The sequence below is a fragment of the Rhinoraja longicauda genome, chromosome 11, assembly GCF_053455715.1.
Source record: "Rhinoraja longicauda isolate Sanriku21f chromosome 11, sRhiLon1.1, whole genome shotgun sequence".
NCBI classification, from domain to species: Eukaryota; Metazoa; Chordata; class Chondrichthyes; order Rajiformes; family Arhynchobatidae; genus Rhinoraja; species Rhinoraja longicauda.
This window is the reverse complement of record NC_135963.1, coordinates 169,652-184,245: the sequence shown is the minus strand read 5'-3', so window position 1 is coordinate 184,245 and position 14,594 is coordinate 169,652. Positions and strand designations below refer to the sequence as shown.

The window sequence follows — 14,594 nt, the reverse complement described above, 5'->3', positions numbered from 1 at the left end:
GAGGTGCAGTGGAGGGGGGCAGTGGACGGGGGGCAGTGGAGGGGGGAGTGGGTGGAGCTGGTGGGGGAGGGGGAAGGGATTGTGAATGGAAGGGGGGAGGGAGGGGGCAGGGCCAGGGAGGGTGGGGGAGGGGCAGTGGGGAGGGGAGAGGGAGGGGGAGGGGCAGTGAGGAAGGGGGAGGGGCAGTGGAGGGGGGGGGAGTGATGGTGGTGGGAGGGGGAAGGGATAGCGAGTGGAGGGGAGGGGAGAGGTAGGGGAGGGACACTGGAGTGGAGGTGTAGAGGGGTGAAGGGATAGTGAGTGGAGTGGAGTGGAGTGGAGTGGAGGGGTGGGAGAGGGAGGGGCAGTGAGGGAGGGTCCGTGGTCCGGGCTACTTACCCCGACATCCCCTGTGCCAGTGGAAGCCGGGCAGGCACCGGTCACACTTGGGCCCCGCGGCGCCCTCCTGACAGTCACAGTGACCCGTGGAGTTGCAGCCGCGGTGCAGCGACCCGTCCGGTGACAATCACAGTCTGCAGAGACAACACGATACACACACACTGCACTCCGTCGTCCGAGGCCTCGGGGTGGCAGTGCGGGGAGAGGGGGGGGTGGTCGCTGGGGGGAGGGGGGTCGGCTGCAACACATTCGCTCCCCTCCCCTCTGCCAAGACCCCCTTCCCCCGTGTCCCCACCCCCCCACTCCCTGTCAGGGCAACTCTGTGCAGGGAGGAAGCGCAGGGCAACAGGGTGGAAATAAACTGCGGGGTCATCAGTGGATTGGAAGTGTGGGAGGCGTGTGAAGGCGCCGTGCAATGCCATGAACACAGGTTGAGGGAGGCAGGCAGGGTTGGGTGAAGACGGGGGGGGGGGGGGGGGGGGGGAGAGAGAGTCCAGAGGAGGTTTACAAGAACGATCCCAGGAATGAGTGGGTTAACCTATGATGAGCGTTTGTGAGCACTGGGCCTGTACTCGCTGGAGTTTAGAAGGATGAGGGGGGGACCTCATTGAAACGTACAGAATAGTGAGCGGCCTGGATAGAGTGGATGTGGAGAGGATGTTTCCACTAGTGGGAGAGTCTAGGACCAGAGGGCACAGCATCAGAATTAAAGGACGTTCCTTTAGGAAGGAGATGATGAGGAATTTCTTTAGTCAGAGGGTGGTGAATCTGTGGGATTCTTTGCCACGGACGGCTGTGGAGGCCACAAGTCAGTGGATATTTTTAAGGCAGAGATAGATAGATTGTTGATCAGTGCGGGTGTCAGGGGGGGTTATGGGGAGAAGGCAGGAGAATGGGGTTAGGAGGGAGAGAAAGATCAGCCGTGATTGAATGGTGAGTAGATCCGATGTGCCGAATGGCCTAATTCTGCTCCGAGTCTTAAGGCCTTATGAAGACAATAGAGGCCATGGGAAGGGCGAGGTTTAGAGGGGATCTGAGGAGGAATGGTTCCCCTCCAGAGTGGGTGGAATCTGGATCTCACGGCCTTGCACTAAACGCTATTCCCTTATCATGTATCTCTATCGCGTAATCATGTCTGACGAAGGGTCTCCACCCGATACGTTACCATTCCTTCTCTCCACAGATGCTGCCTGTCCCGCTGAGTTACTCCAGCATTTTGTGTCTATCTTCGTGTAACCACGTATTGTGTTTCCGCTGGCTGGTTAGCACGCAATAAAATCTTTTTCACTGTACCTCGCTCGGTACACGTGACAATAAACTAAACGGAACTAAGGAGGGGGGTGGGGGAGGTGGGGGGGGGGGGGTGAGCAGAGACTCTGGGTGGGCAGAGTGTGGGCAGAATATCTGGAGCGGCGCTTGATTCCCCGAGGAGAGAAGGCCCCGGATCCGGCGCTAGGACTGAGGGGCGGGGGCTGACCGGAGGGCGGGCAACGTTGCGCCTCTATTTAACAAGAACAGTCAATAACATCCTGGCAATGACGGATCCGTGAGCCGAACAATTACTAGAGGGATTGTGAGGGAAAATGTATACATGCGGTGAGATGGACAGTGGCTGATAATGGATTGGCAGCGCGGCTTTTGCATCTCACATGCGTCTCACATGCGGTGAGATGGACAGTGGCTGATAATGGATTGGGCAGCGGCGGCTTTTGCATCTCACATGCGTCTCACATGCGGTGAGATGGACAGTGGCTGATAAGGGATTGGCAGCGCGGCTTTGCGCGCGGGAGATCACATCCCATGATTTTAATGAGTTTGTTGAAGTAACGTGAATACCACGGGACGGGCCAGCGGACGGTCTCCATGTGGCTAAAGACAGACACTAAGTGCTGGAGTAACTCAGCGGGACAGGAAGCAACTCTGGAGAGAAGGAATGGGTGACGTTTCGGATGGAGACCCTTATTAATTTGAGGAAGGACATCCTTGCTATTGAGGGAGTGCAGCGTAGGTTCACCAGGTTAATTCCCGGGATGGCGGGACTGACATATGATGAAAAAGTGGGGTCGACGGGGCTTGTATTCGTTGGAATTTAGAAGGATGAGAGGGGATCTTATAGAAACATAAAATTCTTAAAGGATTGGACAGACTAGATGCAGGAAACATGTTCCCGATGTTGGGAGAGTCCAGAACCAGGGGCCACAGTTTTAAAACTAAGGGGTCGGCCATTTAGGACTGAGATGAGGAGAAAGCTTTTCACCCAGAGAGTTGTGAATCTGTGGAATTCTCTGCCACAGAAGGCAGTGGAGGCCAATTCACTGGATGTTTTCAAGAGAGAGTTAGATTTAGCTCTTACGGCTAACGGAATCAAGAGATATGGGGAGAAAGCAAGAAGACGGGGGTACTGATTGTGGATGATCAGCCATGATCACATTGAATGGTGGTGCTGGCTCGAAGGACCGAATGGCCTCCTCCTGCACCTATTGTCTGTGTTTCTATGTCCTTCGGACAGAGTCAGGGGAGAGGGGAGATACAGAGATATGGAAGAGTAAGGTGGGAAAACGAGACATCAAAGGGGATGTTGAGCAAGGAACATGTAGAATAGGTAATTGTTCGCTGAGGGGGAAGGTGACAACGTATCAAACCGAGATAAAATGTATTCAGGAGGACAGTCGGACGTTGGAGAAGTGAAATGGGATGGGGAGGGATGGAGAGAGGGGGAAGTTAGAGACGTCAATAGTCATACCGTTGGGGTGTAAGCTGCCCGAGTGAAATATGAGGTACCGTTTCTCCGATTTGTATTGAGTTGGGGTTAGGGTTAGTTGTCAATGTGGCCTTCAGCTCGACCATCGATAGGATGTCGGTCACTGTGGGAAGATTAGATGTGGGGGGGATCGAGCTGAGGGTGATGGTGGAAAGTTGCTTCACGGACTGGAGGCCTGTGACTCGTGGTTTATCTCAGGGTTCGGTGCTGGGCCCGTTACTGTTGTTGGTTCGCCTCAACAATTGGGATGCAAATGTACAATGAACAATCAGCAAGTTTTCAGATGACATTGAAATAGATTGTATCGTGCACAGCGAAGATGGTTATCAAATGGCTTTCGATACATTGGCCTTCATCAGTCAGGGTATTGAGTGTAGACCGTTGGGGTGTTATGTTTCAGCTGTACAAGACCTTGGGACAACTGCGCTTAGAATATTGTGTTCAGTTTTGGTCACGCTATTATAGAAAAGATGCCATTAAAATTGAAAGAGAACAGAGAAGATTGACGAGGAAGTTGCCAGGACTCGATAGTCTGAGCTACAGGGAGAGGCCTTGGGTCTCGCCCGCACCCGGACTTGGGCGGGGATCGTTCCCACCGTCTGGGGGTGAAGGGGAGAGGGGGGGGGGGGGCGGCGAAAGCGGGTTGTGCGGCGGGACTGACCTAGACAGACGCGGTGGTGTTCCGGCGGGACGGCGGGGTTGCGGAACGAGCCGAGGCGGCAGAACTGGCAGTGGCGGCCTCTCGTGTTGTGCTTACAGCCCACGCAAATGGCGGCGTTGAGCAGCTCGAGGTAACTGCAGCGGCTCGAGTGGCCGAGGCACTGACATGCTTGCAAGGAAAGGACAGAGAGACTAGACCGGGATGGGGGCAGGTCGGGCGGAGACGTGTCGCATTCGGGTAGCATGTCACAGCAAGGGGGAGGGGGGGGGGGGGGGGGGAGGGGGGGGAGGGAGGGGAGGAGGGGGGGAGGGGGGGGGGAGGGAGAGGTAGAGCGGGGAGGATGGACAGGGGAGAGATAGGGAGAGAGGGAGGCGGTGAGGGCAAGAAGAAAGGTCGGGAGGTGAAGGGGAGGCAAGGAAGAGCGGATGGAAGAAAGGAAGGGAGTGAGGGGAGAGGGAGAGAGGGAGGGGGAGAGGGAGGTAGAGTGGGGGAGTGAGTGAGTGGGGGAGGGAGGTAAAGAGTGGGTGAGGGAGGGAGGGAGTGAGTGGGGGAGGGAGGGAGGGAGGGGAGGGAGGGAGGGAGTGGGGGGAGGGAGGGAGTGGGGGAGGGAGTGAGGGGTGTGGGGAGGAGGGAGTGGGGGAGGGGGAAGAAAGGAGTGGGAGAGGGAGTGGGGGAGGGAGGGAAGGAGTGGTGGAGGGAGGGAGGGAGGGAGGGAGGGAGTGGTGGAGGGAGGGAGGGTGGAGGGAGGGTGGGGAGGGAGAGAGGATAGGAGGGAGGGAGGGAGTGGTGGAGGGAGGGAGGGAGGGAGAGAGTGGGGGAGGGAGGGAGGGAGGGGGAGGGAGGGTGGGGAGGGAGGGCGGGAGGGAGGGCGGGAGGGAGGAGTGGGTGAGGGTGGGAGGGGGTGGCGGACGGAGAGAGTGGGGAGGGAGGGGCGGAAGGAGGGTGGGAGGGAGGGAGTGGGGGAGGGAGGGAGGGAGTGGGGGAGGGAGGGGAGTGGGGGAGGGAGGGAGTGGGGGAGGGTAGGAGGGAGTGGGGAGGGAGTGGTGTAGGGAGTGGGGGAGGGAGTGGGGGAGGGAGTGGGGGAGGGAGTGGGAGAGGGAGGGAGGGAGGGAGTGGGGAGGGAGGGAGTGGGGGAGGGAGAGATGGGGAGGAGTGGGGAGACTGCGCGGCGGGGGGCATGTAACGAAAACCGGAGCCCAGGGTCAGGAGTTTGATCTCGGTGGCGGAGTCGGTGAGGAAGGGTCAGGGGGGGGCGGATTTCCTCTGATGGTCAATGGCCGGAGTGAAGGTCACTCGCGGTCAGTCGGGGAGGGGGGAGGTTCACTCCGGGTCAGTCGGTGGCGGATGGACGGAGAGGGACGAGTAACAATTGTTATGTAATCGGGCAGGTCCGTCCCCACAGTTAGGGGGGTGGTGGGGGGGGGGGGGGTAACATTGATCGTTGCCGCGATTGAACCTGACCCCACAGTGCTGATGCTGCAGCAACGCCCGACCTCACACCCGCTCACACCCACACCCTGCTCACACCTGCTCACACCCCGCTCACACCCACACCCTGCTCACACCCCCTCTCACAGCCACACCCAGCTCACACCCACACCCTGCTCACACCTACACCCTGCTCAAACCCACACCCTGCTCACACCCTGCTCACACCCCGCTCACACCCACACCCTGCTCACACCCTGCTCACACCCCGCTCACACCCACACCCCGCACACACTCACACCCCGCTCACACCCACACCCGGCTCACACCCACACCCCCGCACACACCCACACCCTGCTCACACCCCGCTCACACCCGCTCACACTCAAATACCGCTCACACTCACACCCCGCTCACACTCAAACGCAGCTCACACTCACACCCCGCTCACACCCCGCTCACACCCACACCCCGCTCACACCCACACCCGGCTCACACCCACACCCCGCTCACACCCACACCCGGCTCACACCCACACCCCGCTCACACCCCGCTCACACTCACACCCGCTCACACCCCGCTCACACCCACACCCGGCTCACATCCACACCCGGCTCACACCCACACCCCGCTCACACCAACACCCCGCTCACACCTACACCCCGCTCACACCCACACCCGGCTCACACCCACACCCCGCTCACACCCACGCCCGCTCACACCCACGCCCGCTCACACCCGCTCACACCCACACCCGCTCACACCCCGCTCACACCCACACCCGCTCACACCCACCAGCCGCTCACACCCACACCCCGCTCACACCCACATCCCGCTCACACCCACACCCGCTCACACCCACACCCCGCTCACACACAAACCCCACACACACCCACACCACGCTCACACCCACACCCCGCTCACACACACACCCGCTCACACTCACACCCACACCTCGCTCACACCCACACCCGGCTCACACCCACAACCCCGCTCACACTCACACCCCGCTCACACCCACACCCCGCACACACCCTCTCACACCCACACCCCGCTCACACTCAAACACCACTCACACTCACATCCCGCTCGCACCCACACCCCGCTCACACTCAAACACCGCTCACACTCACACCCCGCGCACACTCACACCGCGCTCACACTCACACCCCTCTCACACTCACATCCCGCTCACACTCACATCTAGCTCACACTCACACTCACACCCCGCTCACACACATTTCTAGCTGACACGCACCTGCTCACACTCACACGCCTGCTCACAATCACACGCCTGCTAACACTCACACCCCCTCACGCTCACACCCCGCTCACGCTCACACCCCGCTCACACGCACCTGCGCACACACAACCCCGTTCACACCCAACTGCACCCACTTTGACCCTGCATGCACTTACCTGTTCACACCTATCTACGCACACTCACACTCTGCTCGCATGTATAGCCCGCTCACAAGCGCCTGTTCACACCCACCTGCTCACATTAAGACCGCAATCACCGGCACACACCACAACCATAACTACACACATACTCTGCCTCACACCAGCTGCGCGCACCCAGCTACTCATACTCACCTGCTCACACTCAGACTATTCTCACAACCAGCTGCAGGCACCAGCAACTCACACTCAGATCCTGCTCACACTCATCCGCTCACACTCTCACAGGTCTGACGGCCAACGCGGGGGGAGTGGATTTGCCCCCGGGTGGGACAGAGCGACGGTCCGGCTCCGACTTACGGCCCGCTGGTGATGGAGTCCCGGGAGACCTGAGACAGGAAAGGAAACGTGGGGTGAGAGAGAATCGCCACTACCAGGCACGCTAGTACAGTCGGCCGGGCCGAGTGGCCTTCGCCCTCCTGGCACCGCGGCACTGAGGCCCGGGTGAGACCGAGATAACCGCAGGAGGTCGGTGCCTCACCCGGTCTGAGTCAAACAACCGCCCCCACAGTCCAGTCCGCGCCGTCAGTACCCGGTCCGGGAGCCGGTGCCCTTCAGATATCCCTCACCCAGAGGGCGTCTATCCCCCCCTCCGCCCCCCCTCAGCCCCCACCTCCCCGACTGTCCTAAACCCATCCCATCCTCGCCAGCACTACCCCCTCCACCCTCCCCCGCCAGCCCCACCCCCTCCCGTCACCCCCCCACTAACTCACCCCTCCCGTTACCCAACCCCCCCCCACCAACTCACCCCTCCCGTCACCCCCCCCCACTAACTCACCCCCCCCCGTCACCCACCCTCCCCGCAAGCCTTACCCCTCCATCCTCCCCGCAAGTCCTAGCCCCACCCCTACTCGCCTGCCCTGCCACCTCTCCCCCCCCTCGCCCCCCCCCCCCCCCCCCCCCCCGTTAGCCAGACGCGCCTCTATCTACTGCAGCGGGATGTAGATGATCCGCGGACGCGGGCCAAGACTGGGGCATGGAACAGGGACAAATGCGAGATGTTGCGTTTTTGGCTAAACCATGCCTGGACTTACACAGTAAATGCCGGGTCCTTGGGGAAACATAGAGACATTGAAAATAGGTGCAGGAAGAGGTCATTTGGCCCTTCGAGCCAGCACCCGCCATTCACTGTGATCACGGCTGATCGTCCACAATCAGTAACCCGTGCCTGCCTTCTCCCCATATCCCTTGATTCCCACTAGCCCCTAGAGCTCCATCTAAATCTCTTTTAAATTCATCCAGTGCTTTGGCCCTCCACTGCCCTCTGTGGCAGAGAATCCCACAAATCACAACTCTCTGGGTGAAAAGGTTCCTTCTCACCTCAGTTTTAAATGGCCTCCCCTTTATTCTTAGACTGTGGCCCCTGGTTCTGCACTCGCCCAACATTGGAAACATTGTTCCTGCATCTAGCTTGTCCTGTCCTTTTGTAACTTTAGAGAGAGAGAGACCGGGATACGGGCTCATTATGGCCCGAATATATAATGGCTCGGGTTCTGACCCCGCCATCCGTCAGGGTATTGAGGGGCAGATGTAGTTGGTGAGGTCACACTTGCACAATTGTGTGAAATTCTGATCGCCCGGCTAGAGGAATGGCGTCATTATTCTGGAAACGGTGCAGGAAAGATTTCTCCGGGATGGTACCGTGACTGGACCGTACCGAAATATACGGAGAGGTTGGATAGACTAGGATAACTCCCCTGGAGCGAGACAGGGCGAGGGGCGAGGATGGAGTGAATGGCCGTGATTTCCCAAAGGTTGGGGAATCTAAAAATCTAGAGGACACAACTGTAAAATGAGAGCGGGAAGATTTAATAGGAAATGAGAGCGGGGAAGATTTAATAGGAATCTCAGGGGTAACTTTTCCACACAGAGGGGTGGTGGGTGTATGGAACGAGCTGCCATAGTTGCGGTAAGGACTAAAACATCAGCCATGATCATGTCTGTTGTCTCCCTCTACCTCTCGACTCCTCTCTCCCTCCTCCCTCCTGGCCGGGGGGGGGGGGTGGGGTGGGTAGGTGGGGGTCAGTATGGGGAGGGGCGGGGATCGACCTGGAGGGGGGGGGGGGGGCGGTGGGACAAGTGCCCGGGATGGAGGATGGGGTGAGTGTGTGGGGAGGGGCGGGGATCGGCCCTGAATTGTGGGGGGGGGGAGGTGGGGCGTGGGGGGGGGGGGGGGGGGGTAGTCGGGAGGCGGTGGGGGGAGGGAAGGTGGGGCGGTGGGACGGTGGGGCGGTGGGGACGGTGCCCGGGGTGGGAGGGTAGGTGAGTGTGGGGGCGGGGGGCGGGGGATCGGGTCCTGGATGTGTGTGTTGTTGGGGGGGGGGGAGGTGGGGCGGGGGGGGGAAGTCGGTAGGCGGGGGGGAGGGGGAGGGTCGGTAGGCGGGGGGGGGGGGGGGGGGGGGGCGGGGGGGGGGGGCGGTGGGGCGGGGGGAGGTTGTGGGACGGTGCTCGGTACTCACAGACGTTGGCCGTGCCCTTGGGGATGGGCAGGTAGGAGCCGGATCTCCAGGGCCGGCCCCGGAAAGCCTTCTTGCAGCGGCCGCAGTCCGGGCCCGTGGTGTTGTGTTCGCACTCGCAGCTCAGCTTTGCCCTTGTCGGCCACGCAGTTGTTGGCGTGAAGGTTGCACTTGCAGCTGGCGAGACAAGACGGCCGGGGAGTGGGTTGAGTGCAGTCTCTGGCCGGACCCCCACGCCCCCACCCTACCCGCCCGCCCCACCCTACCCCCCCCCCCGCCCCACCCTACCCCGCCCCCCCGCCCCACCCTACCCCCCCCGCCCCACCCTACCCCCCCCGCCCCCACCCTACCCCCCAACCCCCCCCCCCCCCCATTCCCCCATACCCCACCACCCCCCCCCCCCGCTTCCCCTCGCCCCTTCCCCGCTCCCCGCGTCCCGAAACTAAGATCCCCACCACCCACCCCTGCGTCCCACTGCCCGCGACCCCCCTCATCAGGATCCCGCACCGGGACCTCTCTAATCCATTTATCTTTCTTCAATAAACTTCCCCTTCACTGGTGCAAGGCTCACAGTCTGGAGTTAACCTGGATTGTCGTTAACTCACCAATGATCAACATTAACTATCCTGAATAAGGGTCTCGACTCGAAACGTCACCAATTCCTTCTCTCCAGAGACGCTGCCTGTCCCGCTGAGTTACTCCAATATCTACAGTTCCTTCTTACACATGTTGGCATGACGCAGTTCCTCAGCGATCATCCTGGCCCCTTGGCCCAGATAGACACAGAGTGCTGGAGTAACTCAGCGGGTCAGGCAGCATCTGTGGAGAACATGGATAGGTGACGTTTCACAGAGTGCTGGACTAACTCAGCGGGACAGGCAGCATCTGTGGCGAGAAGGAATGAGTGACGTTCCGGGTCGAGACCCTTCTTCAGACCCATGACGCAGATATTGCCCTGACCCCCTACCCAGTGGTCACCATGACTCCATTGACCCCAGTGGCCACCCTGCCCCATGCACAGTGGTCACACTAACCCGTGACCCAGTGCCCAGTGGTTACTGTGCTCCCGCGGCGCCCCCCGCCGTGAACCTGTGCCCCCGCCGTGACCCTATGCCCCCGGCGTGACCCTGTGCTCCCACTGTGACCCCTGTGCCCCGGCGTGACCGTGCCCAAGTGTGACCCTGTGCCCCAGTGTGACCCTGTGCCCCAGTGTGACCCTGTGCCCCAGTGTGACCCCTGTGCCCCAGTGTGACCCCTGTGCCGCCCGCTGTGACCCTGTGGCCGCCCGCTGTGACCCTGTGCCGCCCGCTGTGACCCTGTGCCCCTGTGTGACCCTGTGCCCCCGGCGTGACCCTGTGCTCCAGTGTGACCCTGTGCCCCAGTGTGACCCTGTGCCCCAGTGTGACTCTGTGCCCCAGTGTGACCCTGTGCCCCAGTGTGACCCTTGCCCCAGTGTGACCCTTGCCCCAGTGTGACCCTGTGCCCCAGTGTGACCCCTTGCCTCAGTGTGACCCTGTGCCCCAGTGTGACCCTTGCCCCACTGTGACCCTGTGCCCCCAGTGTGACCCTGTGCCCCAGTGTGACCCTGTGCCCCAGTGTGACCCTGTGCCCCAGTGTGACTCTGTGCCCCATTGTGACCCTTGCCCCAGTGTGACCCTGTGCCCCAGTGTGACCCTTGCCCCAGTGTGACTCTGTGCCCCAGTGTGACCCTTGCCCCAGTGTGACCCTGTGACCCAGTGTGACCCTTGCCCCAGTGTGACCCTGTGCCCCAGTGTGACTCTGTGCCCCAGTTAGACCCTGTGCCCCAGTGTGACCCGTGCCCAGTGTGACCCTGTGCCCCAGTGTGACCCTTGCCCCAATGTGACCCTTGCCCCAGTGTGACCCTCTGCCCCAGTGTGACCCTGTGCCCCAGTGTGACCCTGTGCCGCCCGCCTGTGACCCTGTGCCGCCCGCTGTGACCCTGTGCCGCCCGCTGTGGACCCTGTGCCCCTGTGTGACCCTGCCCCCGGCGTGACCCTGTGCCCCAGTGTGACCCCTGTGCCCCAGTTGTGACCCTGTGCCCCAGTGTGACCTGTGCCCAGTGTGACTGGCCCAGTGTGACCCTGTGCCCCAGTGTGACCCTTGCCCCAGTGTGACCCTTGCCCCAGTGTGACCCTGTGCCCCCAGTGTGACCCTTGCCTCAGTGTGACCCTGTGCCCCAGTGTGACCCTTGCCCCACTGTGACCCTGTGCCCCAGTGTGACCCTGTGCCCCAGTGTGACCCTGTGCCCCAGTGTGTCCCTGTGCCCCAGTGTGACTCTGTGCCCCATTGTGACCCTTGCCCCAGTGTGACCCTGTGCCCCAGTGTGACCCCTTGCCCCAGTGTGACTCTGTGCCCCAGTGTGACCCTTGCCCCAGTGTGACCCTGTGCCCCAGTGTGACCCTTGCCCCAGTGTGACCCTGTGCCCCAGTGTGACTCTGTGCCCCAGTTAGACCCTGTGCCCCAGTGTGACCCGTGCCCCAGTGTGACCCTGTGCCCCAGTGTGACCCTGTGCCCCAGTGTGTCCCTGTGCCCCAGTGTGACTCTGTGCCCCATTGTGACCCTTGCCCCAGTGTGACCCTGTGCCCCAGTGTGACCCTTGCCCCAGTGTGACTCTGTGCCCCAGTGTGACCCTTGCCCCAGTGTGACCCTGTGCCCCAGTGTGACCCTTGCCCCAGTGTGACCCTGTGCCCCAGTGTGACTCTGTGCCCCAGTTAGACCCTGTGCCCCAGTGTGACCCGTGCCCCAGTGTGACCCTGTGCCCCAGTGTGACCCTTGCCCCAGTGTGACCCTTGCCCCAGTGTGACCCTCTGCCCCAGTGTGACCCTGTGCCCCAGTGTGACCCTGTGCCCCAGTGTGACCCTATGCCCCAGTGTGACCCTTGCCCCCATGTCCTCACCGGCCGCGGATGTCCACGTTGGAGATGGCGTAGAAGTATTTGGAGAGGTGGTGCTGGTTGACGCTGGTGGCGCCGGTGGCGGGGCGCAGCAGGCGGATGCGCAGGTCGGTCAGGGTGAAGAAGTCCCGCAGCTCCTTGGTGGTATCCAGTTGTCCGTAGAGAGACGCCATGTCCCTCAGGCGCGGGCCCCCGAACAGCGCGAAACGCTCCTGGATTTCGAAGCGCACCATCTTGTCCAACTTCCACACGTAGCCGCGGGAATATTCCTCGGTGCAGATGATATCCAGCACGGCGGCTGGTCGAAGCTCTCCGGCCCTACGCGGCTCCATGCCGAACGAGTTAAGGCAGTCGGCGGCGTAGAACTGGTAGGGCTGCCATGATCGGCCGTGGTCCAGAGACTTCTCCAGAACCATCTGCTCCGGCCGCCCCGACTCGAAGGTTATGACGATGTCCTCGGTCAGCTCGATGCTCTTGCCCCACGACAGGGTGATGTTGACCAGCAGCGGCCGCGGGAATGTCCGCCACGACACGCTCTGCCAGAAGGTGTTGGGAATCCGCCCCTCCTCGTCCACCATCAGCGCGGGGGGGTGAGCGAGCTCTGGCGTGTGCGCGTCACACTCGTTGTTGCACATGTACGGATTCTCCTGGGGACCGAGACCACACAGAGTGAGACCCCCCACCGGACCGTTACACCCCCCCATCCCACTCCCCCCCCCCATCCCCCTCCCCCACCCCCCCCCCATCCCACTCCCCCACCCCCCCCCCCCCACCGGACCGCTACACCCCCCTGCCCCGTCCCACTCCCCCCCGCCCCGTCCCACTCCCCCCCCCCACCCCCCCCGCGCCGTCACACTACCCCCTCCCCGCACCAGACCGTTACACTCCCCCCGCCCCGCGCCGTCACATCCCCCCCCCACACAGTCCCACTCCCCCCCACCCCGCGCCGTCACACCTTGCCCTCCCCGTACCAGACCGTCCCAGTCCCCCCCCCACCCCCCACCCCCCACCCCCGCACCGTCACACTCCACCCCCGCCCCGCCCCGTCACATCGCCCCCCCACACAGTCCCACTCCCCCCCCGCACCGTTACACTCTCCCCCCCCCGCACCGAACCAGCAGACACTCCCCCTCCCCCAACAACCCTCATAAATTCATCAGTGATAGGAGCAGAATTAGGCCATTCGGCCCATCAGGTCTACTCCGCCATTCAATCATGGCTGATCTATTTCTCCCTCCTAACCCCATTCTCCTGCCTTCTCCTCATAACCCCTGACACCCGCACTGATCAACAATCAATCTATCTCTGCCTTAAATATACCCACTGACTTGTGGCCTCCACAGCCGTCTGTGGCAAAGAATCCCACAGATTCACCACCCTCTGACTAAAGAAATTCCCCCTCATCTCTTTCGTAAAAGGAACGTCCTTTAATCCTGAGGCTGTGCCCTCTGGTCCTAGACTCTCCCACTAGTGGGAACATCCTCTCCACATCCACTCTATCAAATGTAATCATGTATAGTCTTTCCGCTGACTGGTTAACACACAACAGAAGTGTTTTCACTGTGTACACGTGACAATAAACGAAACTATTAACTGTAGAATTACTGTGCGCCTGCACTTCTTGTTACCTACACCTTTCTGCAGCTGTAACACTGTATTTAGCTACCCAATATACTTTATCTTCTATTTTGCATTCCCTGTTGTAATTATTTAAGGGAATCAAGGGATATGGGGAGAAGGCAAGAACGGGGTACTGATTGTGGATGATCAGCCATGATCACAGTGAATGGCGGTGCTGGCTTGAAGGGCTGAATGGCCTCCTCCTGCATCTATTTACCACGTTTCTATGTTTGATATGAGCAGCGAACAAAGTGTGTCGCTGTATCCCGGCACATGTGACAATAATTTCAGTTTCACCTTAATTTATTGCCACGTGTACCGAGGTAGAGTGAAAACTACCAGTGGGCGGTTATCATGATTTATTGCGGGGTCTTGATCATTTGGGAAAGTGGGCCAAGGAATTGCAAATGGAATTTAATTCAGATAAGTGTGAGGTGTTGCATTATGTAAATTCAGAGTGAATGGCAGGCCTTGGTGAATGTTGTACAGCAGAGTGATGGAAGAGTATGTACATTGTTTCCCAGAAAATGACTTCACAGGTAGACAGAATGGTCAAGAAGGCTTTTGGTGCATCGGCCTTCATCAGCTGTATATGATTTAGAGAGGGCACACTTGGAGTAGTTGGAGTACACATTTGCGGGACTTGGAGACAACACTCATCTCTGCAAACGGATCCTCGCCTTCCTGACCAACAGACCCCAATCAGTGAGGAAAGGAGACAAATCATCCTTCACCATAATCCTCAACACTGGTGCTCCGCAAGGATGCGTTCTCATAAGGTCATAAGGGATAGGAGAAGAATTAGGCCTTTCGGCCGATCAACCTCGTTCTTTACTCCTTGTACACTCACAACCACGCAGCCATGTACAAATCTAATTCAAGTTACAAATTCTCAGACGATCCCACCATTGTGGG

The 14,594-nt window shown here is 60.4% G+C and overlaps 1 protein-coding gene across 1 annotated transcript in view; it reads right to left on the bottom strand.

Annotated features, from left to right (window-relative positions):
• The window catches only part of LOC144598181 (netrin-G1-like), a 44,086-nt gene extending 31,381 nt beyond the window's left edge, over positions 1 to 12,705 (bottom strand). The window contains 7 exon segments of the mRNA XM_078408072.1: positions 379 to 501; positions 504 to 512; positions 3,801 to 3,968; positions 6,778 to 6,782; positions 9,133 to 9,278; positions 9,280 to 9,322; positions 12,063 to 12,705. Of these exon segments, the coding sequence (XP_078264198.1) occupies positions 379 to 501; positions 504 to 512; positions 3,801 to 3,968; positions 6,778 to 6,782; positions 9,133 to 9,278; positions 9,280 to 9,322; positions 12,063 to 12,694 (1,126 nt within the window). The 5' untranslated portion in view covers positions 12,695 to 12,705.
• Positions 12,706 to 14,594: the final 1,889 nt, after the last annotated feature.